The sequence below is a fragment of the Trichoplusia ni genome, chromosome 8, assembly GCF_003590095.1.
Source record: "Trichoplusia ni isolate ovarian cell line Hi5 chromosome 8, tn1, whole genome shotgun sequence".
NCBI classification, from domain to species: Eukaryota; Metazoa; Arthropoda; class Insecta; order Lepidoptera; family Noctuidae; genus Trichoplusia; species Trichoplusia ni.
This window is the reverse complement of record NC_039485.1, coordinates 6706803-6734727: the sequence shown is the minus strand read 5'-3', so window position 1 is coordinate 6734727 and position 27925 is coordinate 6706803. Positions and strand designations below refer to the sequence as shown.

The window sequence follows — 27925 nt, the reverse complement described above, 5'->3', positions numbered from 1 at the left end:
ATTACCTAAATAACACGTCTTGGTATACTTATAACTGTTAAAATGGAGAAGTACAGTTCTCCAGTTCGTACGCCGCGCCGCTATGGATTAAGATATGACTTATGATGTTATTACTATATTACAAGTCTATTAATATTTATGTAATTTCATATAGAACAATACTTAACAGTCATCTAGTGTTTGATAGGTATTTACTTCGAATCATTTAAAATTACATAATAAAGCAGCCTTTTTAATACCACTTACAAGAAACGGTATTTCCTTTTCAAAAACTTATCGTCGTCTTCATGTCATAAATTTAGTTTTAATAACATTCTCTGTATTATAGGCTATAATTATCTATCAAATTGATTAATGAAAATAATTTAATCAAAATTATCAGGTTTCACGCGTTGATGTCTTTTGTTAAGTAAACACGACGACTGTCGTAAAGATTACTAGCTAATCGATGATTTTATGATGTAACAGTATATGTGTAATAAATGTTCGTAGATTCTAATTATTTAATTCTAAAAAGTATTAAGGAACAACTATAAAATGCGAAAAATACGCATTTCTTGTAAATAGTTTCCTGAAATTTTATACGAAGTGTTTACGATTTCATTTGATTGAACTAGTCAGAGTATTTATTAATGTTGTTTTAAAGCTATCAGTTCAAGTGTTATTAAAGTTTTCGATATACAACTAATAAAAAGAATCTTTTGAAATGAAGTATCGTTTCGAATTTACATCATACTTTAATCGTATCGACAATTAATGATACCCATAAAACGTGTGAAGCACGTCACTATTTCACTCATTACATTTCTATTTTTGGTTTATGTACACCAAAACCAATTAACATTTGATACTCGTAAACGGAATGAGATGCGTACGAATACGTGAGGATACTGGATTTATAGTTAGTGTTGTGAAGTGTACACCTGTGCATTAAGTCGGTACAAGAATAGACTTATTAGTGGGGACGTGACACTTGACGGCGATGTTACACGCTGTACACTGTACATGTAAGCAAAAGTAACGAACAGACTGACAGACAAGCATACAAGTCACAAGACAGCAGAGTTATGTTCTTATTTAATTTATTAGAATTGATATGGTTAATTGAGTATATTTAAATGCTTATCTTGTTATTTGTTAAACTACTGTAAGAAGGAAACAAAAAAAAATAATCAAGATTATCACGTTTCACGCGTTGATGTCTTTTGTTAAGTAAAAACATCGGCTGATGTCAAGATTACGGACTGATTGAAGATGCTTATATTTTTCAAAGATGAGGTTTTTTTTGCATTTGTTTTATATTAAAGAACAGTTTATTCAAGTCTTTGGCACATTTTACTATAACAGGTATATGAAAAAAAACAAAATATCGAATAATGTAATCTAGCTGTTTCTTTAAATTACTAATTCTTTTGTACACATACTAGCGATCTAAATATATGAGTTATGATTTAGGATGTTATTAACTTCGTTTCTGATGGGTATAAATTAAATGATTTCTGCCAAAACATAAATGATTACTGATTACTAATTAAGTTTCAATGATTACTAATTAAGTTTAAATTTTGTGACTTCACTTTTTTGTCTTTTATGTATAGTTTCATATTAAATTGACTCTGTACGACGTATTGAAGTGTTGAAATGCCTAAGGAACATAAAAGAGCTGAATACATAAAATAAAATTTAAAACGATTAGATTTGCGAGACTCTTGAATGCAATTAACTTATTAAATAACAACAACTTTATTTGCTGACTCAGTTAGAAAGATGCATCCACGGCATTCTACTGAGAAACTGAATAAATTTTGATAGTATTAATGAAATGATGTAACGGTTTACTCACGCGTATTTATCGGAGTTGCCCGACTAGTTTCGGACCCAACCGGAGTCCTTAATTATTAGCAGACGCGGCGGGGTCGCTAGTCGAACTAGAATAAACACTAATATTTGTAAGTATGTAAGTATAAATTGTAAAATTTCAGTCACGAGTCGTTCAAGGTGGGTTGCGACTGGTCGCGCGCGGCGTTCGGTCCGGGCGGGCGCCTGCTCTCCGTCGGCGCGGCGGACGGCGCGGCCTACGTGTGGAACACGCACTCCGGGCGACTGGAGACCATACTCAAAGATCATACGTAAGTTGATGTACTTTCTTGATCATCCTTTACTGTTAAAAACTTAAAGCTATAGGATCCTGGCCGTCCCTCTATCACCAAGTTCTTCCCTTGTGAACCGTTATGGCTGGACAGTTTTCTTTTTTAACAGATTTATTACTCTTGCCGCTGTTACAACAAATAATCAAAACAATTATCGTGGACTAGTATTTCGGGATGATCAACACTTTTGGTAGGAGACCAATTTATTTTGCAATTTTGTATTTCTTTAGGCCATTTGTGACCAGTTTACACTTTTTATGATTTGGTTTTGGGTTCCAAGACAGATTTTCGTTTTCCAAATATGAAATATCAGTACAGCAAAATGTTTTCCTAAGGTGTCAGTTACAATAATATCGTGATGCTATTGTAGAATTGTCTCCTATTGTGAAATGCAGAAGTGGCTTAATTTAAACTGAAGCGTCGTCAGGCTTCTCTTACACTTTAATCAGACGATGCTTTCATCCACGGAATCTAGTATTCATGTGTCAGATTAAATTAAGCCACTTCTTCTTGTTTTGCACACGTCGTTTGTGTGACATTAATTTTGTGACTCTATACAACTGTATGCAAATACACTCGCTGTTAAAAATATTTCTTTTCTATAACTCCTACGGAGGCATAATCTACTTGCGAAATGGTGCTATCTATGATGAGGAACAAGAGCCATAACCAAACCATTAATTAATATTGAAGAAAAACTACGTCAACCTGATTTTATATTCTCCGATTACACCGAAACACGAAGGTTTAAAATTAACTTCCTTAGTCCGGGATTCCAATGAGAATATCTTGTCGGAAAAACACAATAGCCCTTTTTTGTCCCACCTGGTATTGGAACGCGACCCTAATAAACTGCAGCCGTACAAGGCGGCTAACACAACGAGGCTGTCAGAATGTTTTCTGTACCATTTCGTTTAACAACATAATTTGATACCTTCGTAAGAGCACACTGAGCAATTGGCCCAATTATCGCTGGCTTTTTTTACCGCATGAACAGTCCTAAACCAGTAACCACACACCTTGATAACTGTTTTCCAATCAAAACAAAATATAAGCGAGTATCGCTAGGCATAGTCAGACGCCGGCGTCGGTAGCTGCAGGCATACGGCTTGCTTCACTCAACACGCATTCCTCGTATCAAAATGTTCATGACAATTAGTGTGACACGCCGTTTTTACGTCAGCTGTTCTCGGTTCTCAGTATTGCTCATAAGATGTTTAGTAATAATCTATCACAAGTTGCATAATGAGATGTATTTACTGCTTTCTGTTTTCTCGTACATATGTTTTTACTACCGATCTTGTCTCTTTACCGAGGAACATATTCAATCCCGCAATGGCATAATGATTATTTGATGTGGTCGCGTAGAATATTAAATTACGATATACTGCCTTTTTCTTGTCATATTTACTTGAAGAACATTCTTTTTGAACAACATCTTTCGAAGAGTTGAAATCACGCGTGTTGCACTTCGGTACTCCTTTTAATGTAATGAATAAATATAGTGTTTAAACTTAATGACTTCTCAATTAAGTAGAAAATTAAAGATTGCGAAAGGCTCAAGGGGCGGATCAGTAGCTAATTTATGAGCAGAAATACAACCTGTTTCCCTCCCATATCTTTAACAACTTACCTTACTGGTAATAGATCATGATTTTTAATTTTTGTATCCACTTGTCGAACATACACACGAACAGCTGAGAGAACCGACATCTTGGGTCCCTACTCTGTTGTATAACTGGATACATTAGCATTTTAATGTATTAAAACGATTTGTTGCAATTTAAATTTGTATCTTGTCAACATTTTATGCTGCTTGCATATATATCTTTGAAAACTAAATTACCTCTTTAAAATTTTACTCTGTACATTATTTTTTTATCGATTTAAATTTTTCCTACGTATACCTTACAGCAAACCGAAACCGCAGAAAATAAAACGTACCTAAATTATTACCTGGTCGTACAAGTTCTGATTCAAGTAAGATTATCGTAAACAATAGCTCACCCACAACGCTTGCAAAGCAATTTGTTTTCAATTCGTTGGTTTCTTTCTAACTGTAACTATTGTTCACGGAAGATGTGACCTTTGAGATTTGTAATAAATTTTCAGCAGACACATTTCTGACCTTGAATTTTAAACTGGAATTGTTTTAGTCGCGACATCGTTCGGTATCCCCGTAACATTTCGCATGGACAATTGAAATCGTGAGGTCAACATTGGCTCGACTGTCTCACCATTGCAAATTTCTCTTTCCCATACCGTACACTGCATATTTATTTGGCATTAAGCTATCGTCACACCTGCTCGATGCGATTAAAGTAAAGAATGACATTTGAATTCATTTGAATAACAAATGCTTAACATTGTTTGTAATGTGATTTTCTGGAATGCAACATGCAACACTAGTACAGATGCATTTCCTGAATGTGTCGAATTAGATATAAGTATTTCTTTAACAATTTAATTTCTTGAATATTAAAGATATATCGAACATTTAAATAGCACATTATTTACGAGAGCACTTCCTGGTCGTAGACAAGCGCGGCAGTCAAAGGACTGTTTTACCCTTAGGTCTTGTCGAGAGTCGCCGCGTCGCGTCGTGTTATCGCCGCGCGCTCGCTGCAATAGAGCTTGATCGAATCTTTGTCAAGACACCCGCGCAACCCGTCCGTGGGGCCCATTCTCCCGCTGATCGCCGCAAATGGGACATATTGTTCCCTCTCCGTGTCCGCGGCAAGTGCATGGCGCGATGCAATCGCACTTAATTCGCGCCGACACACCACACACAATAGTGTAAACAATTTTACCGTAACAAGGACAAAAGTAACGCGGAAACATTCCTCTGCATCTCGACATGCATATTTTTGCTTAGTAATACGTACCATATTGATGTTAGTTTGTACAGTATTCGATGTGAGTTTGAACAGTTAAGTTGCTCGCCCACTTTATTACTGTATTGTCGAGTCTGATTCAATATTGAAACTAACATTACTACGGTTTCCTACGATATACCGTTGCGACATAAAACTCTTATCATCTCCGGCTAAAATCAATTTGAACACAACAATATCGAAATAAAGAGAGATGAGCAATAAAGATTGCTTTCCTTCAGACCCAGCCATTGTTTCCTATTTCATACTTATAAGCTTTTAACCACGAACAGGATCGTAACTATTCTGTGTCATTGCTAACACTTATATTGCTTCCTAATACTGCATCTATAAATAGCTATATTCTTTTATATTAACTCACATTCCTACGAAAGCACATTTGCATTTTCTAATAAAATGTTTCAGAATTTCTCGCCAATGCTTTGTATATAAATACGTTCTAAAGTCGGCTCGTGGCAACTCGCGTCCATAAAGATTAATAATACGTATTATAAACAGCACTTGACATGTTCTGAAGTGGAATATTAGGAATGTGAACATTACAACTGTATATTAGTACGTAGCGAACATCAGGTCGCCGATTCCGGAAACGTATGTACAATGGGACCGCGATGTTCGCTTTGTACGTTATCTGGCTGTGCTGTGCGTACGTTGTACCGGCGTTGTCTCCGCTTCACGCCCAGCATGCGGCCATTGCACAAAATTAACCGGAACATGTGCGACACACGTTATTGTTGTCGCCGACGATCACCATGATTTATCTCCCTGACAAGCTTATCGTTGCATCTTATCATTGTAACTAGCAACAAAATGCATAAAGAGCAATTAATTTTATTCATATGGCTATCGATTACGGCCTATACAGATTGCTTGCGATCGCTAGATTATCTAAATTAAATACGCATAGAATGTGCCGTTGAACTGAAACTGCGGTCTGTCAGTTTGTGTTTTTGTTTGAGAGACTTATTATATCAAGGAAGTTGTAAATATGACAGTTGCTGATAACTAGTTAGTTCTAGTAGTAGCTTGCGTGCAAGAGCTTAATAATTTCCGTGCCTTATAATTTATTTGTTCAGTCAAAGAGTTACTGCCTAATAAACGTTAAAGATTATTAGCAGACACCCATTATCTTATATGTTGTAAAGAAAATATGATGCGTGCCATTCTAAGACCGATGGATAGGAAGCGGAGCACATTAAACGTCCATGCAAACTACAGCGGTCTTGCGGTTGAGGTTTCAAATTAAGCTTTCGCCGTCGCTGCGTGCTTCGCCCGGCCGTCTTTTGTTTCACTTCCCGTCACTTTTTAACTACCCTCTAGATCACAAACGTAAGTGTGCACAAGTATGTACGGACATTGGTCCCGGCTAATCGCGGTGCATGCTTTTTGTAGCGGAAAGGCTAACGACCGACGGAGATAGGTTCTTGAAATTACTTTATTGGGTAACCTGTTTCCGAACACGGTAGGCGTGTTGCGTTATTACAAATCAAATCGCGACGGGAATGAGATGTACGATATCTAAGATATATTTATAAAACTCCATTTGTAGCAACTAATAGCCGTCATGTAAATATCGGCCACGTACTAATTACATTTTCATGTACAGAAAAAATCGATCAACAAATCCGGTTCACAACTTTTTATGACTTTCATTCAGACTTAATTATTATTTACAACATTTTCTAAACGCTGCCCTGTAGGCGGAACCATTAGACGCCATCACTTAATTAACTGCCCATGGAATCCAATACACTCGTATGAAATTGAATAAATTAACGGTTATTAAGTACCCGATGCGATAGCTAGAGCAATTGGAATAATCTCTTTGAGCGCGTATGATGTGTTTCAATAAAAATAATAATATCTGAGGCGGAATGCAATAAGGAAACAATCGTAGTTTCTGGTTACCAGATTTGTTCGTGTTATGGCGCTTCCTAGTCCCCGTATTGGATATCCCCGGCTGGCTCGTTATACGCGACCGGGAGCGGTATGTGTAAACGAGCCGAACAAACCCGACGCTAATTCTTGTTTATGAGAAGGCTCGCCTCGCATAGATACGATGTAAAGCCTTTAAGCGGCCTCCGACAATCAAAGCTACGTACAACAGTTTCTATACTCGAAATTGTACGACTATGGACTAGTTCGGTCACAATCCTTCCTTATACATTAAATGGACTCGGAGAACTGAAAATATATTTCCAACGTCGTGACCGCCCTCCATTCTTATGATCACCGCCGATAAATGGACGGGAAAGTCGGATGCTTTGGAGGGTTTTTGTCAGTTATTAAGAGTTTGTACATCAATCGAAACCGATGAATATCTTTAAGCGCTAGTGACACAGATTTGGATGCCGACATAACATTCGTAATGTACGGTCATATCACGCGGGTTACCGTTTATAGTCCCCTTCTATAATATTCTGAGAAGCGTAACGGTTCACGCCACTTAAACACAAAAACGCTCCAGTTTTATAATAGACCTTAGACTTGTCTCTTTTTTTATGACCCGTCAAACTAAGATTTTGTCGAAATTCCTAGCCAGGAACTTTAAACCTTCAATTACTGTGACAATGGAGATCTCTCATAAGTGTAGATGACCTAAATGATGACCACTATTAACTTTTTTATACATTTTCGTACTAAAGCCTCTTTGATCTGTTGCAGACATCTTTTTAGTTCAGCTTTATGATTTAAGATGATTTTGGGTGCTTTCACAATTTTTATGTTTTTATATCTTCGTTTACATAAAAAAATTGTAACGGTATGTTTTTGTTTGCAGGTCGGCAGTGACGGCGGTGTCCTGGCATCCTCAGTCTGGTTTGCTGGCGTCAGTGGACCGCGGCAAGCGCGCCATAATATGGGGAGATTTGTGACAAGCCTGGGAGGCGCCCCTGCCAACGCCTTCCGACGTACAGGTCATTATCCTCATCACTCAATAATTAAATTGTCTTGTTGTCTTAGCAATTCCCATATCTAGGCTGCCTCTAACCAGAGCGGTAACACTTCAACGGAACTGTCCTTCACGTTCTTATCTAGATTCATTACTCGAATAGAACGTGGTGATCGTATTGACTGTAATTTTAGTCATTTAGCTATTGACGGTAAGACATATGTGGAGTTCATTTCCTTTCACAAACCTGCGTCCCAAATGTACACATGATTTGCTAATTATGAGACTCTATACATATTAAGCTACGTCCAGTTGTTGACTCTTGAAATATGACATGTAAGTTGACGTTATTCTAGCTTGAGCTCGAGGACTCGTCTAGCGGTATTCCAAGCGCTCGCTCCCCGTACCTTGCTAGCTAAAAGTGTTGCGTATACTCGTAAATACCGCAGTAGCGCACAATTAGTAACAGGTTGTCTAGCCGTCACCGACCAGCAACATAACAACTTGTTTCCCTACATTCACTCTTAATACTAACTCCAGTGGGAAGATACACAGCTAATAGCCTGCGTTTATGATTATCATACGCATAATTTGCATTTTACTGTAATTTCAATAGTTCTAGATGAATACTGGCGACCAATGCCCCTAGCTCAGCCGTAATTACTGCTGTGGCACTAAGCTAACTTTCTCAGCGCAGACGTTCTGACACCAACGCGGGGGGTTAAAAGGTTTACAACTCTATGAATTCTTGACATCATTGTCTGGTCCTGTTTTCATGTTAACTAGTGATAACAGCCAGCTCCTATAACTTCACACGTCGCCGACATTATAAATTCACATTACAAATTGTTAACGACACTGTCTACATGTTATTCGGTGTTTTTATTTCGCATGTGAACATAAATTCAAATAAAGTTTCACATTTCCAGCTACATTTTCGACACATTTCTCATTCATTTTAATCACGTAGTTTCGTTTTAATGTGTTGTCACTCCTTATTCTGACAGATTAATGACTTATGACTATCCGTATTTCGTGCCCATCACTTCTTTTACATATCCAAAACTTTTACAAATTCATCATTACAATACTTTAATATATGTGCGTTTATTTACTAACTCTTGCTCTTAATAATGTCGATGAAATGACAAAGCAAAGCATGCAACGATGTCATTTTTCTCGGGATATGAGAGTCGGCTTAGTAACAGGGCCGACCGTGTTTGCATGAATAATGTGAACCGTAGCGGTCGGAGTGCGATTGTTGTATGTTTAATACTATGACAAATTATTATCCGCTTGAAATTATGCAGATATTCAATGCTCACTCTTGTGGCTTTTGCGGCAGGCGGCACGTACTGGCCTCTCTGAAATTCGATTGAAACTTTTTGGTACCGTTCGAACGTCACCTAATTCGAAATACGACGATAAATCGGAATGATCTTCTAAGGAGGTTAAATTTAATGACAGATTGGTTTCCAGTGTTAATTATGACGAGTGTCAGGCCACTCTGATTAGAACCTGTTCTTATCACTGACAGCCGTAGCCTATATTCAGCATGTCAAGTACAGCCTAGTCAGTAATATGAAAGGAGGCGGTCTACACACCCACATTTTATCTCACCCTAACAGGGTTAATGACAGTAACATCCACAGCATTTGATCCAAAAAGGTTTTATATGACTCAAGTTGTAATATTCTAATACATTCTCTTATTTTTGACAGTGTTATGACTTTATGTAAACTAGCAATCGTCTATTACAATAATATCTAATACCATAGATTTCTTCCATCATAGAATACCTAATATATCTTAAACCATCATAATTTTAATTTACTCACGTGTTAAGACAATTCAATAGGCAATATACATAAATACAATAAAACATCTAGGTAATAGTTAGTTGAAGCTAACATACAATCTTAATGCATTATAATGTGGAACAAAATATAACATGAAGGTTCTATTGTATTATTTCAAGCGGTACTATGTGCCTTTATACATGATAGCCGTGCTATGATGTGGGTTTATTATCCAGGAATACTACCACCAATACTCTTAAACTAAGACAGATACAGTTATTGGAGTGAGATGCCGCTCTACTTCATCTAGAGCCATCTTGCTTCCTCAACAAGTTACTTCTATATATGATGGTAGACCCCAGGTATTAACTGCTCCAAAACTCATTAAAATGTCTCTACGCTGTATTTCTTCTTGAAGTATTTATTTTACAAGCCGAACAGTGTTAATGATGTTTGCCGATAAGTTTATGAATTTGTCGGTAAACGTTACTTTATAGATTACGATGTTAGTTTTGAGGTATATTATTCTTATATAGCACAGAATTTTAACATTGTTCATTGCATTTAAGACGGCTATACCAACATATGGCCATAATGCGGTTAGTAATACGGTTCAATATAAAGCAAAAAATAAATACTATTCTCCTCAAAAACTAAACTTACCGTTGATTCTTAAATCGTGAAATACAATTATAGGCACAATTTGTAAAAAAAAATCTCTTTAAAACTGATTACACTAAGTCCTCATTCATACACAAATAGAAAATATTCACAAAAAAGGTCTATTATTCAAAACCAATACATCAAATACTTAATACTCACGTTAGCCTACTAAGCGTGTGTAAATGTGAACTTAATTTAATTTTGTGTCCGTCATCGCGCTGAATGGTTGTCACTCGTCAGCTTGACAATGCGCCGGTAGCTCATGTTCACACACAGGTGCTGCCCACCGCCATTCTTATACCATTACAAGCATTTATCAGTTCATAGGTCTTAGGTACAATCATGGTTATATAAAAAACAAAAAACAAACTCCAGCCCGACCGATCCCACCAGAGCTGATCCGTTCGTTATCCCTACACAAAGAGGTTATCCTCGGCCGCTGAATAAATCACCCGCAGATTTTATTCAAATCCGTAAACGCATTCTATTCAAAACGCTCCAAACAACCATGACTTCACTCAAAAATGATAATAATGCTATCTAGAACATGGAGCATTGTGTGCAATACCTAGTTAAAATTTATGCTGTGGCTAATTCTTAGCCGATGACCGGCTAGAATGCTAATAGCGGGCCTGGGAGTACGCCACCCTTGTTTTAAAAAACTTTAAGAAATACAATTGAAATAGTGTTGTATACAATTGACGCACAATACAATACCGCCGACAAGTGAAAGCGTACTTTCGACTTTCATTAGGTTTTTGTGTAAATGTATGTATGGGTCTCGAACGGCCGTACCATATTGTCTCGCGACATAAATCTACTGAACGATTCTGAAAAAAAGAGGCTGCGTAAGTACATATTTGTTCGATTTTTACTTTCATTTAAAACACGTCGAACGTGATGAAAGCTCTATAATTATAAAAGAAACAACTTCTTTTTATTCTTGTTAATTTAAATTGAATAAGATTAAATTAATTCAGGAATCTCAGAATAACTTTGCACTAAATGTAAAACAATACAGACCTGTATGATTATAATAAAACAAGTATAGAGAGTACTAATTAAAATGCGATAAAAAGTGAATTCCAACCTGGGCTAACGAGCAATACTATTTTTATTTAGTATTGCTCCGGTTTAAAAGAGTACGATTTAAATGGGTTCACAAAAACAAGTAAAATAAAGGCGGGTTGAATAAGTGGGTGTGAGTGAAGTAGATCCTTACCGTATCATATATTGAAAGATGTCGCCGCGGGCGAACGGAGCAGATCATGATTGGCGTGTGTGTATCGGACAGTCATCCATCAATTGTGAACAGCTTGTCGATCGTTGCAACAGTGGTGTTAACCGTATAAATCGACTAACACAATCAGATAAAGCGATCGCTGATAAAATAAACTATTACGTGTTTGTTCCTTGCTTCGCACGATAGCGAGATTTGTTTTGTCAACACTGTACTCTCTCAACATAGGACTCTTCTTTCTTTTGCGTCCACAACAATTGACCATCAATTATTTATTTAAATCAACTTTCTCATTCTGATTACTTTATTAGCGGAATCGTATTTAATTAAAAATAAACTGTTTCTGCATCAACCCGACATAATTATACAATACGGTTAGATAAAATTGATTTGGTTTTCTGTATATGTAGTAGGTAAGTTCCGGGTAGATTCAACGGAATTCGATCACGAGAAAATGTCGTTACTTTTGCCGTAGACTGGTTCAATTCAATGATAAGAAAAGTATTCAATACTTACAAGAAGTGATCACTATTCCATCAGATGGCATTACTCGCCAAATTCATTCGGTCGGGATGGCAACGCGCGCGTTGGACCGTTCACTAACCGTTTGTCGCCAAAACGAAGCGGAAAATTTAATACTCCAGCTCTGTACGTGATCAGTATCATTCTTTTTGTAGTCGAACTCTGCTGGCACACTTTCGTTTCCCATCGGGAGAGCGTTTATCTTCGTTAACCTAACGTTTTTTTGTATGCATCAATATTGTAGTGATTTTAATTGACTGCCGCACACAGAATTAAATTATTAACTTTCTAGATCTTCTATATTGAGCTCAGGTATTATATAGATTTTGAAGTCTGACACCGATCTATTCAAAGGAACATCAGTCGTCAATCAAAATTAATGTTTGATTATCGAGTTAACCTAAAGAAAAATAAGAACATTCTTAACGGATACAGATTATAGATAGAAGTCCATTAGTACTTTCATCTACTTACATATCGCTTTAAAATGTTAAATTGAGTTCCCAAAATGTCCATCAAAACATCAAGAAATTTACGCACCGTCACCTTGTTCCAATTATAGGTAGGAACTTTTATTACATAGTTTTGCTTAAGAGGTAGAGTTAGTATTGGCGCTATGTTGTTAAATTTGTCTCAAATCGTCTGGCGGCCTCGGCGCGGTACCGTTGCGCTCGAGAGCAAAGTTTCGGCGTAATGACCTGCGCAGGCGCTCGCCGCACGATGTCGCGAAATTCAATCATCCACGGTCGCCGGCTGCAGCCTAACAAATATTCGCAAAACCAAATCAAACACGCCTGATTTTATTTTATCTATATTGGGATTTTGATATCTAAGTTCTTATTCACTTACTTTGCATACCTCTACAATTTGGTTGAGACAAATGAGGAAATAAAATCTACATTCCCACTGGTATAATATTGTTTTCGTTAGTGACGAGCACTGTGGTAACCGTAGCATAGTTTTAACGTTCACATTAGATGGGAACTTCAGTGATTGTGCCGTAATTTTACGGTCTGTAAATTTTCTTAGATACGAACCACCAGCGACGAATAAAAACATGAAAGAGTGTGGTATTACGAAATGATTGAATTGTAATAACATACCTACTAACGTTTTATGATTGTTTCAATTTTGTTCAAACACGGAGTTCGAAATCTGATAACAACTAATTATAGTGCGCAACATTCAGTAAACACGAATAAATCAAATTTCAACTCGTATGCGGCATGCCGTAGAATACATTAGCGTTATTGGTAATTACGCCTCCATATATTGAATTAAAGTTAATAACGTATCAATAAATTCGCTACTTTGGTGGGACTATAGAGCGACCACTCGGAACAAAAAAAACGTGACACAAATTTTACCGTAAGACTATCAGCACATGGGGGATCAATTAAGTGATACCGTTTTAGGAATAATTATGTTTTTTGTGTTGGGCAGTAAGGCCGGTAGTCGACACGCAACATCATGCGGGTTGACCGGAGGCGGGCTAATAGCCGCCATTATCAAATCGCTCTGAGAAATCGGCAACAATGAACACGAAATATGCTCATTGCCGCGTCCCATTCATTAAACTTTTTGCGATACTATCTTCTCTGTTTTAAATGTGTGTCACACTCTTTTTTTCTTTTTCATCTCTAAATAAACGGAGTAATTTGCCCTCGAGCGTGGCTAATATCATGATTAAATTATTATCTTGGCACGTTTATATGCTATCATTGTATCATTTGCTTGTGAACCTCCAGTGATTTGCAACTATTACATTTGTTAATTTCATAGTGTAACAAAAACTATAGATGATTTTCACTCTGCGAATTGCGGGGTATAATTACTTACAGTCTTATTCCCAAACTGAAATAAGTTGATTACTACATTAAATCCTTAATTTATAACTGTAATATGATATGTTATTCGATACTATATTCATACTTCTTGTTTATCGCGCAAATTCTAAGAATGCACAAAGAAAAATAGAGCACTGTGTTTGTAGGCGATTCGTTGGCAATCTATCATTACTTTAAGCCGGGTGAAACTTGAACATTTACTGATACCATGCATATTTAGAGCTTCGCCTAAGGCATTGATATAAACAGGTATAAATAAATACCCAATAGCCGATACAAACACACTGGCCGCTATTATGGTTAATTACATTAATCTTGATACTTACGCATATCAACAATCGTCTAACGACCGGCATAAATCGCGGATACCGATTCGATTTAAAACACAACTGTGAAGTACAAATTTACGAGAACTACGAAATAACGGTCGCACCACACTTAACCTGTTAATCTTAACATATTTCACTGTAACTAAAACCTTAATTGATGTTATCTGATAGTTAGATATTAAAGTGTACGGCACTGCGCGATGCAATGCTTGTATTTACTTACACGTATAATTGCATACCTTATTTGCTAAAAATAAGAGCAAACTTAATCAAGTTATGGCTGTCATAAAATGTTTTACGATCTGCTCGTCGTATGTTATCGTATATTATATGTTTATTACCATCGGATGTTTGCAAGGTACCTAATTAGTTTGTGTGCTCAGTCAGTTAATGTAATTAAACTATGTTCGCAGGTTGTCAGAGATGACGAAAACTCGAGGACCGAACCCGACTCTGGAGAAGTGTTCGACTTCTTGCGCGGCATCACCACAGATATACTTCATCGATTCACGTAACAGGAACATAAGTAATTCACTTGAAGATTGAATGCGTTGATCATGCTCCATATTTCATAACGGACGAGTACCATCCACTCCGTACTGAGAAATGAGAAAAACGTCTCGAAAACAGCGAAAGGAATGTCAAAATATCTTCATATATTTTTATTAATAATTTTATTATTGAAGAGGTGCTACAATACGTGTTTCAAATCTTTTTAATACAGACTAATGATAATGTGTCCCAGCTCTAAACAATAATACCTCGTAGGCCAGTCGTAATGTATCGTGTGGCTTTTCCAGGCGTGCGTTGTGCCGTGCTCCCACGTGCACCTCACTGACGAGAATTGAAAGCATTATAGTGCTGTCTGGTGTCGAACCTTCACCAACTTAGAATGTAAGCCGTCTTCCGTCAATTGTACCTATAGTTTGATTTTCCATTCCTATATTAAATGGTTTGCATTGTTCTCTGCATTTTTAAAATAGGAATCGTGCACAGAACAAAGCAATAAGATATTTTATAGAGCCCTGAATGTGCGTTAGTGTTGTGAAGCTTTCAAGGCGATGCGTGATTTTTTCTGTTTATATGTTGTAGGTAGGTAATTATGTGAACTTGGAAATGTTCCATAAGTTAGGATTAGAGATGTTTCTTCTCTGAGAGTAACAATACAAATTCAATGAGAACAATAGCAGTAATTCTCTACTGGTTTTTTATACATGAAGTATCATAACTATTGATACTACAACATTTTATACTCCTACGTTTAGGATAAATTAATGGGGGTCATTTATTATTGTCAACATGACATCATATTTGTTTTAGTTAACTGAGTTAGATCGCGGTGGACCACCTGTGCTCCCGAAGTCTCATTAGCAAACAATGATCGGGCGTCGGCGACTACCGAAGACTCGCGCGATCAATAAACTGTTGAGCAGATAAGAGCGCGTCGGCTTGCCGATTTAGGGCTGTCATTATTTTAACTTAGTATACAGTCGCATAATTAGCTATGTTTGTCGTAAAGCTTGCCAAAGAGCAGTGAATATTGTTGTGAGAAAAATCTTGTCGATACTTCCTGAGTTGAACGCGTCGTGAGCAATGTCTGACGTTAAAAGAATTATGGGGAATGACGCCGGTACTGACAGCTCGTCAGTCAAGATTTCTTGCAACCTGCGGATTCTTTGCTCCATGTTGTCGTGTGATGTTGGGTTTAGGTGTTTTATATTTCATTCCTTTATAATTAATGCCGACAGCTTCAAGTAAGTGTACAAAAATGGCTTGCTGAGGTATTTTATTGTTTTTTTCTTATTAAACTCTACAAATAACTTTTATAATCATTTTTTTAGAACTATTCTAGATTTCAGATTTCGTCATTAGTATATATGGATTGTTGTTAAAATGTTATAATATATTTCCTATTTTTGCAATACTTTTTGGAATATGTATAGAAGCAGCCCTACATCGGAAGCGCGCGCACGCCGCAGGCGACACATCCATATTCCTGTGACGTGTTTTGACAACTGGCTGGACGAGTTTTTAACGTATTTTTTACTACATTTTTTGCCAGACGGTTCATCGACCCCGATCCGCTCATAAGTGTTATTTTCTCGTGTAATTACATATATAACTGACCGCTTAATTACTCGAAACTGCTGCGACGTCCGGACCTGGAATCCGATTAGAAAAAACCTAATCCGGCGCCGCACTTAAATTACGCTTCGTTAACCTTCGGCTCGGCTAATAATAGCCTACAACACCTACTTTGCATAGGACTTTCGAATGCACTTGTCTCTCTACATACAACTATTTCTTGCCAAAAAAACATGTCATTATCTTCGTTTTTAACTCGTAAATTATAGTTGCCAATATTTGAATGCATATTATATTATATCTATTATATATATATCTATACGAAACCTTTGTTCTAACTCGTAATATCGGCGGCGTTAGTTAATGAATATATCGTCAGCCATTTTTATAACTAGTCACTATCTTCGACGATTAAGATTTTCATTTATATTTGATATATATTTTGATGTGATAAATTATTTTTGATGAAATATTGTTTGCATTTAGCTGTATATTATGTTGTGTATTAAAAAAGGAGTTATTGGTTAATATAAAAATGCTAATGAATTGTCTAAAGCAGATACAATTTAGGTAATGGATGACATTATGCACACATAAGGAAGAGGTTTGTAAATTTAAATTTTACCAAAACTATTTGTGTAATTTTTTTTAATTAGTTGAGTCAGGAGGTTGTTTTCGGTTCACAGTTGTTAAAAAATGAGCACAAGTAATGTCACCTACGTTAAAGTTTAAAAAAAGAATTATAAATGTCTTTCGTTATTTTTGGAAAATGTAATATTCATATGTATTTAGCGTAGCATAGCAATAAACTGATGATTAACGAATTTCATTGAGGATTAGATCTGTCAAAAGTATATGACATCACAAGTTACTTTCTTTTGTTTTTAATATTACTGTTTTAAGCACAAATATCCTGTATCACAAGCATAAAATTGTTACTTATTATGTAACCTGTAATAGATGGCATTACACCTCTGTATTCCAAATAATTTGCTGTTTGAGAATATTTATATTAATTCGAATATTATTCGAAAGAGAAACATAATTAGTGCCGCTCTAGCCAAGTTCCCATACAAGACTAGTTAGCGTTAATAGAAAGCGCTCAAATGTATGGAAATGACATTACGTTTAGATTAGTCACGTGACTTGCACCTGTCATCTCCATACATTTGGACAATGTCAATTTTAGAAGTGTCATTTGCCTAAAAAGGCTGAAACGACAATCAGAGTCATGCTGCCTCTGTCTTTTTAAAGCGTTACGTAGAGGCAGGGAGACAACGTTTTAAAGTTACGTTCCGTTTCAGCGTTCGAGGATGAGTCATCTAGTTTTATGTGGCAGAACTACAGACAGCTTACATTTATAAAGAAATATGTGCCTTTTATTAGCTGTAAGCAATTCTATATTATACGTGGTATATTTATTTATACATAGAGATGTCATAAAATTACTATAAATGTAAATTGTCAGCTTTGTACCTCAGATTTAAAAGCTCTTCAACACTTTCACATCAGTTTAATGTAAATATTAAGTAAGTATAGGTTATTATTATACAGCTTTACAAGACTGTTGTCCTTATTTTAGAGAAACGTTACATCACATGGATAAGTTGGTGTCCTTTAAATAAGTTGAGCGGTGAAAGCTTTTCATTACATTTTCTACGCGGCGTATTGAAATTTATGTGATTAGCGATTTTTGTACACGATGTATGAACGCATAATAAAGTTTTGTAATTGTAGAACATACTTGCTTCAGATATGTTTTAAACGATATTTTTATATGAAACGTTGTACAGTACAAACGTTTGTGAAAAATGTAACGACAATTTGGTCAAGCGCATTAAATAAAATGTATCTACTTCGTCACTTTTATTCTTCGAATTGTACCTACATATATTCAATATAAAAAAATAAATGTGTTATTATTACGGACACCATTTTTTGCCTCCTAATCTAATTAATTCTTTTTGTGCTTACTTTCGTGAGCACTTCATTGTCGGGTTACTGTATTATTAGTTCGCACATTCATTCTGGTCTTGTCAAATTAACATTCATTTGGCTCAGAAATAATCACCGTTACGCGTGATTTATTCAGGTGAAGTTATTAAGTGTGGTATTACCTGCGAACTGCGGTCATCACCCATTGACCCAGCCGTTTCTCCAATTAACCAGCACCTGAGGGGAGAGCCGACACTCCAACAATAACTCACGGTCATTTGCGATCCGTGTTCGTGTACGCTAATGCGGGTTAAGTGGATCGAACAGACTTTTTGTTTCGACTCCGTTACTTTCCATAAGCGGATAGCGCCATTTAAATGAAAATCGCTTTATAAGAGAAGCCCTCACTGATTACTGAACTAAGACCTTACATCGTGTATCACGTTTGAATTTACCATTTGTCATATTATGCAAATATGTGTGTGCCGTATGGGTGCATGGGTCGTTGGCTGTGCTCGTGGCATCGAGGCATCGTCATCGCGACTCGTGCTCGCCTAATGGCCTCTCTACGATTATGTTGGTAATAGCACAATATGGCCAATTAGTCCAAGCAGTCAAGATTCACCACCGCCAGAACTAACCACATTGCGTCAACCGCATTACTCGTACAATTACCTCTTTCACATTGTTTTATTATCAATTTCGTAAGAGCTTGAATTATTTTCTGCTACAAAGGATCTTGCTATTTATCTAATTATTTCTTAGTATTTCTATTTAGCATTTGTATTTTAATGTAAGATTTATTAGCCGCTTTAAAAGTCTTAACTAAACGCAACATGAATGCATTATGTATGAACGTAATTGACTTTACATTGCCTGTTGTGGACATTGATAAAGTTGATGGCGTCACATAATAGAGGATGAAAGATGATTGATAAATAAATATTTATTACATACCAGAAAAATAGATTCGAAATGGATGAAATACGAGCATGGATCCATTGTGCTAATACTAAACTGCTGGGAGCTATCTTCATCGTCATTACAAATCCCTCCTACGTGAACAACAGGTGTGTTTCAGTCATTAGTTTCGATCGCGATAGGATCTTGACGGATGTAAGCACCGAACATCATTACAATAGCCGGGATGTTTTCCGTAATGGACAAACCACCACACCTACCTACCAGAGCCAACTGTATGTGGCATCTCTAACCGACGCCTATTGATGTTCTAACGAAACCGATATGTAAAACAAAAATAACAGTATTGGCACTTCGTTTGTATCAAGTTTTTGTTCGAACGAAAAACGCTCGGCGCGAAATTATTACGATCAAATTAGACGTCGAGGCGTTGGTAATTACAGCGAACATAGTGCAATATTCGGGCTGTGATTATAATGTTTGCAAGAGTTATCTTTGTATAAAGATCTAAAGCTATAAGATCTCGCATGACAAAGCGAACGTTGACCGTGACCCAGAGATATTTGCAAACACTTGTGGCGACGGGCCGTCAAGAGGAGTCGACGCTTCACGGTCAATAACCACACAACAACCGAAGACCACAACCTACATCAACTAAGGTAGACACCTCGATACGCTCGTAAATCGAAAAATATATTTGTATCCGAAAGGAAACAATTTCAGCTCTACGCGCAAAATCGATTCTAAATTAATTTACAATCCGTTATCCGCCATACATCTTCCAATCTTTCTCGATATTAAAATTATTGGATAAAACGTGTTTCCACACAAAATTTTGTAGGTGTTTCCAATTGTCTATATCGACTTTTAGGTATCTACGTTTTGATTTTACCTGTGCAAAAATTGTGAGTCCGTGCGCTTTCAGAAATGTTAAAACATTCAGTCTTGCGGTTTTAGTGTACAATCGTCCCCTACAAAAGAAACTCAGTCCAAGATTTTCATAATTATAAGTTACATTCGTTTTTTATTTCAAATAACGTGTCAATGTACCAATTTATAACTGCTTTCTAGACATTTGCTTTTATTTTACAACCACATTTATTATATTGTAACGATTTTAATATTTAGTAGCTGTCGTGTGAAACTGACTTTCTCAAAAATATTTTCGCGCATTCTGCTGATAACAGCCAACGTCAGCCAATTTATTCGAGTGGACTTGACACTCACGCGCAGGTGCCATTACAGAAAAAATGGCACAATGTCGTTCTCAAAAGTTATTACCAAAGTATTTTTCTTGTTCATCTTAAGGCCGCATGTCTAATTAGAATGTTTGTACCAGGCGTGGGCTCGGGATAACGGTCTACTTATTAGACACAGTTGCTTTCCGAACAGCTGATTTATCATGTAGGTACAAAACATTAAAAAAAACATACACAGATGAATCCGAGACCACTGTCAGTTACTTTTTTTTTAAGTTTAGCAAAAACATTCTTTTTTATTTGTCTTGTCACTTGTAAGTGTCGAAATTGGTTTGGATCATAATTATATCTAATTTAAATTAATTAATGTCATTCAAGTACGTCCTCCCAGTCCTTCTATAAGTGCTCGTCAACTGACTGACAGGATGTACTTGCGTGTAAAGTAACGGTTGTCATTCCAAAACCAGATTGACGCAGTACTTTTAATGCTGTGTCATGGATATGGATTCGATTTCCACAAGGTACAAGTGTAATCTGCAAATATTGGTTTCGTGATATCAGTAAGAAATTTAGTGCATGGTGATAGTTTACACAAACTTTCTATTAGCGCTGTACCACATGTATTTTTACTTGTATTTGAAATTGCCTCGATAACCAAGCGTGATTTCTACCACAGATAGTCACATAGTTATGGTTTAATGCGGGTGTGGTGACACCCAAACATACATTATGGTCTTTACGAACGTCAAAAACAGACATAGCCATCAGCGTTCTACAGGCAACGTTTTAATTAATGAGTTGTCAGCTCGGAGCATTGCACCTGCTCGAGTAGAATAACACAACAATGTTAGTAATTTATAAACAAACATTTAAGCCCGAAGCCTGAGTTGTGAGCCCATTAGTGTCATTACGTCAACTGATCAGAATTGCGCAGTATTGTCTAACTCATGCGGCTGCAGACAGCAAAACAAATGACACGCTTCAGTAGTCAAATTAACACAGATTACCTCGTGTTCCTCACTCAATGTGTAAAGAATTGTTTCATAGCATGTAACGAAAACATAGCTCGCAGCTAGTGTCCGACTTGACGGATGGGTCGACCTCGCAAGACAAAAGCGAGACGGATTTGAGGTAAATCGACGAGTCGTGACCGAGTCGTTTAATCATAAGCATCTAAGCTAATTAGAGTAGGTCGCGAACTCTTGGGACCGGTAATGAAAATCACAATTGAACCTGGTTGCGGTGGAAAATTGCACTTGGCGTGGAATTCCTGTCGACATTGCCGGAGGCTCTCGAGTCACTGGTTGTCAACCCGCCACGATACTGCAATTATTCTCTATAAACATATTACTATGTTTCCCACAAAAAAAAACTCTACCAAGGAGTTTGTTGTCCTTGGAGAACAAAAATCCGTTGATAAACATTGTATCGGGATCATTTGCTTATAGTTCTAAAATTGTTTCGTTCTCAATTTTGTTTAAATTTCATAAACATTAGTTTAAAACCACAATTCCAAATCATCCGGCCGAAGAAATTTAGGGCTAAGAGACTCAATAAAACCCTCTTCCTTGTACATGTAAAGAACAAAAACACAAACAATTGCGAAAATAACTTTTGGTTCAAGACAGAAATCATAAAATCGGTGAAATAGCCCTTTACTGAGTCTATATAACATAATATATCATATTATGATCATGTACCTAAGTACATGGATTAAAAACGAATAAAATAATTCTACATCACATCTCCGTTGCAATTTTTATTGGCTCTTGCGACCGGATGCGCCGACGAAAGTAACTGTAACATGATATCAAGTTTGAAAATGTACGGAACCAAAGCAAGTTGAATTCACTGAGAACTCCATACATGTACGTATCTGTGTATGGCCACAGGATAGAACTGGTAAAGCACTCATAATTTATAGCTACCGTTATAATTACTTTCATATACAGACAATATTGCTAAATCATAAAAGGTCAGAGAGATCGGTCGCTGTATTAATTCGCCCCAGGAACTGTTTACGATACTTATTATTCAATAAAACTGTCGGTTATGGCAATTAATATGTTTGTGTTCATAGCCTATAATCAAAGCTATCTTATACTCACAACTAATAGATACCTACCGACGTAGAGGCAATTTCAAGCAAACTACTTAATGCTATTTACCCGCGATTTTCTGATGCTTTTTCAGAGTAAGTAATCTAACTAAATGCGTTCGACGACAACGCGCAAAAAGAAAGATTCTATCACAGATATTACATGGTCTGAAGTGTTCCTTCGCGCAAGATAGCCATGCAAATTGTGGTAGATCTAACTTATCTAAATTAGCTACTTTTATGGATAGTTATATTACCCTCGCGAGCACTTGCCTGATTCTCGATTGTAACTTGATCGTAGTGGAGAATTCCTTGCACTATTTTATTTCCTAATGTCATCGTGTGTAAGAAGTGTCAGCAGCGAGGGAATGAGTTGTTGGGTTGTTCATAATCACACGCGATGCTTTAGTAAGTCTAGATTCCTATCCGTACTTTGTGTGCTCGCAGGATTGTAATCTCACAATGAGATTACATCCAGCTGCAGTGACCCTCACAGCTCAGAGTTATGTCTTTTACACACGAGCTACTAAATCTGAAGTTTCGTAAGTGCGCTTTATGATCTATATCAAATAAAATCTTATGATTATGACAGTCCGTTACATTTTCACCATTTTTAAATCAATTATAATGGAAAATTGAGTTATGTGAAACAGTAATGGGTATCGATTTTCGTCGGGTGAACCAACCTATGTTGTACACCAACAATTATTTTATTTAAACGAATGAATCTAAAGGTTTTCAATTAAGCTAAGCTCCTTCAACCAACTTACTGTCTAATTATGCCGGAGATGATTTACTCTAAAACCTAAGAAGCTTTTTTTAGAGACGGATAGTCGGACATCATTTGGCAAAAAAAAACTTATAGAAGTGTTGCCTAATATGCCAGTCTATATAGGTACTTCTTAACGCAATTTGCAAAAGTCACGTAGAAAAACGATGGAATTTATTATGCTTGTATTTTATCCACGAGAGAGCCTGTCACCGACCAAGCAATATTGCAGTTTTAAATCAGACACGTTATTAGTTACCCTGTCCGTACAAAATACAACGTCGCTGCCTCCAGCTCCTAGCTACAAAATAAAATAACGCCACCTGTCTTATCAAGTATCATACAAATATTAAATACACTCAAGATCGTACATTAGATAGCGTTTCTTAAAACCTAATAATTTAAGTACGTAATTACCACAGTCACAATGCAGTTGGCTTAGTACGCCTATTAAATATCTAGAATCCGATCCTCGCAAAAAAAACTATTAGTGTTCAACGTGGTATGGACGTCGGCTAAAACTATTAGTATTGTACACGCTATCGTAGCTAGTTTCAAACTAATCGCTATGCGACTTGACACCTGCCTGTAAGCAATTTAGATACAGGAAAACTTGTCCATTAAAAACTAGAAAGAAATTATTTAACTTGCGACTTTCACTGTCTACGATTACTAAAGACCTGTCCTCTTTCAGTGTCCATACACACCTACGTGTTTGCTAACCTTTGGTCAGGAATCCGCAAAGAGGTTAACGAGAAATTAATTTCATGTACGTAGGCAGTAAATAATAAAGTTAGAGGCGTGAAACACAATATCTATAGTATTCGACAGGCTAATGTAGACTCCACGGTAATTACCTGTTGACCTTTGAAGTTTGGACAAATAGTTAGGCACCTGTTATGCTGCACAATAGGCATTTAATGAACCCTCCAATCTAGCGCTACGATTAATATCAGACTCTTGGTAAATTATAGATAACGAGGTAGTACGCACGCGCCCTCGCCAATCAGGACATGCTTCCTAGCCGTACGCGCAGGAAGTCAAATCAGTTGCTGAAGCTAGACTAACCGGCCTGTTGAGTTATTTTTACTTTTTCCTACCATCTTGTTTACATAATGAGTCTTCCTGTTGACTTATACAGAGATAGGGAACTTCTATGCTAATCTAGCGCATAACGTTATTTGATGCTATAAATAATATTATTGCAGAATTATTGTTATGAGCGCCTATTTCAGTGTAGCGGGCCGGCAATGGGCCCTTGTCCCTTTGTCTCTATTACGGGTTGTCCACCATCGTCGTTATCTACACGTGTATCTTGTGTTAGTATCACTCTATATGGAGACCGTTGGGTATTATCACATCAGCTTGTTCTCGGCGCGGTCGCACGGTAAGGGCCTCCATTTGCATACAAGCAAATATCTCGATCTCCGGGCGCTGTGCGGGCAGATTACCGTCGCAATGCTTCCGCACGCTGTATTGAATTCGGTACCAACGGTCCCGACTCCTATTACCAGTTCACGTTTACTTGTTAGTGTGATTCTCAAATGATAACAATCGCCCTGGTTGCGGACGGAGCATAATAATAACCAGGAATAGATTTAGCTATCCTTGCAAATAATGATCTACGAAAATTATTTGCAGATATTGCAAATTTATGTATGCACAATCTATTTGTATGATAAATAGGTACTTATTTGGACAAATACTCGGTAATTTTATTCGGACTACTGTTATTAGCATGTACCTAACCTGCATTATCTGCCAAAGTGAATCTCAAAGACTTAAGTCATAACCTTAAGTAGTTCAAAGTACTAGCAACAAGAATAACGACCCTTTCAGTATCTAGAACAGTAACAATATACTTACACAAACAATTGAAGCTGGTCTTGAGGGTAATTAATGTCAAAGTTTTATCAACGTTACTGCGCCATAACGAAGCGCATTAACGCCTACGGAGAAAGCTTTAGCAACAAGTTCAAATATAATGCAAAACATGGCAAGCCAGGCACTTTTCACTTCCCGACCAAATTATTATAAAAACGTGAGGCGCCAAAAATTCATAAATCTGTAAATTTACAATAATATTTATCTATCGTTGAAATAGGCACATTGAAAATGGTAGAGCTGTAATAATAATACAATAATTGTCTAACACTGAAGTTATGGTCGATTTATGGGTAAGCCGTTGTTTGAGCCACAACACAGCACGAAGGGCGGCGGGAGCAGAGATAACGGGGACATTAGCGTTAGACGTGTACTCACCCGAAGTACACAGGATTCGCCATGTACTCGTATGTAGGGGAAGCCAGGTACGCAGCAGGGTCAACTGCGAATGCGTGGGAAGCGGGCGCCAGCCACCACACACCAATACACTACATCTCTCTATATAATTAACTGAATAATAATACATATCCGCTCTTGTCATGATGCCCGTCGTGCATCGCTCAGATAGTGGCATCAATTGCCCAGAATTCGATGAGCTTCCTGTGACTAGAACACACATTTCGCTACTTTGTAAGTGGCAACTTGAAAGCAAGACGAGGTAACGGGTCGCTCATAAACTAACGTGCACTTACACATTGATTGCTAGTTAACAAGATGTACATTTTGAGTTTAATAAGCAATTGATTTGCATTTTAAATCTTTTTCATTATACACCAATAAACAAAATGATTGATCTCCATAAAAGTAAGATAACATGTTAGTATTTAATGTAGTAACAGTAAAGTACCTGTACCCAATATGGGAAAGTGGGTAATTGATCGCCGGCTTGCTCTTATGAAAAGCTATGTCGGAGGTTAAAGACCAAGAATGAGTATTAGGTTAAATATAGAGGGAGGGTGCGGCTATTGTGAGTAAATAAAGCGTAAGGGAAGGTAGATAGTAGTTGACAGAGGTCAAGTTAGTCCGCGCGCGGCTGTGGGGCTCACCCATGCCCTATTGACCCACAGCCTCAAGGCGCAATCAGCTCCATAAATTGTTAGAGATGACAACTAACTAGCGTCCGCCCATACTTATAAGTAGGATCTAATCCTGTATATGCACTTAACTACAGTGTACCCACTCACACCGTACGGAGCTTCAAGTAAATCATTTGTACGTCTGTTCTTTGTATTGTCGTGCGCATTTAAAGTCAATAAATTATTACTCTGTAAGGTATGATATGACATTTAAGTACCGTACTTGTAAATAATACTAGTTAAATAGAAAGAATATAATACGTATTAAATGGAATTTATTGAACGTGCACTTGGATGATGCCATTTATACTGGTAATAACTCGTATACCTACACTTCCTAGTAAGCTTTAAATGATGTATTTGAAATTAAACTATAACCACATTAAAAAAAAAAACACAGCGAGATTTGAGTTTGGTACGCACTTGCATGACACTCGTAGATGATTCCAAACGTATGTGAGATTTTTGAAATTCATGCTTATTATTATTTTTTACCCTTTCATTATGCTAAAAAGAAACAGTGATGGTTCTAGATGTTTTGTATTTTTATATTGTGAATTTAATTTGACTTTAATGAAATATGAACGCAGTAAAAGTGAAATTACAATGATTGGCCAAACTGGTCGTATTTGTCAAACAGTAATTTAAAACTATATAGGTACTCATTTGTTATTATTCTTTACGCAATGTTAGTAATATGATCTACTAGGTAAGTAAGAGACTAGGGTTCCAGCGGGTTTGACCAAAAAAGTTACCGCTGCCTTGGTACACAAAGGGCAAAGAAAAGTACATGGGTCTTAGTCAATAAAAGTCTGACTTCCGGTCAACCCAAAGAGGAAGGAATCATATTATGTTATTATGATGATCTTCCATCCAAAAAAGAAAAGAGTGTTGTATCCATGGCAAGGAGCGTCGAATTGTACTAAATTCAATTACCTACTTGGGCAATCAAAACCTTACAAAAGAAAAGCGATGGCCAAGTTTCTTTGTTTTTTAAATTAACCGTCTTGGTTTTACGTGAATCTACTAACTTTTACGGTAGTTACTGAGTTGCAAGACTTGACAGATAAGTAATAAGACTACGAGGCGCGAATTGGATCCCCGCATGGCACCATCCTTGTGATACACAAACATTAAAATTTTAAAGCCCACTGCGACACAAGAATTCGTTCCTAAAAGCTTCAGACACAACTTCGGCAGAAAATAACACTGAAAATGCGGTGACCTGCTTTTACATACCTAATATACATATTTATATTCTGCTGTGCGAGGCATATTAGATTCAGAAAGAATATGAATCTAGGTTGATACATCATAACTGTTAACTTCATGGAAAATTGGTGAAAATTTCATTGAATAGTAAGTAATGGCAAAAGGACAAGGCGCTCGTTCCGAAGTTACATATACTTGCATTCACCCACAACTCTCCTTTATTATTAATACATAAATTATATAGTTAGTAGGTATATATACCGGCGCAAAAAAGGGGTGTTCAAAGGTCAGCCGCGAAGTGGCCGGTAGAAAAGCCGCATATTCCATCTATTTGGGTGTTTTTGTCAAAAAAACTTGTTTAACAGTCAAACATAAAATGACAATCTATTAATTTATTTTTCACTCTAATATT

General features: G+C 36.9%; 1 protein-coding gene across 2 annotated transcripts in view; it reads left to right on the top strand.

The window, feature by feature from the left end:
- Nucleotides 1-18348, top strand: part of LOC113496719 (autophagy-related protein 16-1) — a 146675-nt gene extending 128327 nt beyond the window's left edge. For both annotated transcript variants that reach the window (XM_026876034.1, XM_026876035.1), the window contains 3 exons: nt 1983-2129; nt 7824-7959; nt 14748-18348. In XM_026876034.1, coding sequence (XP_026731835.1) covers nt 1983-2129; nt 7824-7917 — 241 coding nt within the window. In that variant the 3' untranslated portion in view covers nt 7918-7959; nt 14748-18348. The remainder of the gene's footprint in view (nt 1-1982; nt 2130-7823; nt 7960-14747) is intronic.
- The last annotated feature ends 9577 nt before the right edge of the window (nt 18349-27925 follow it).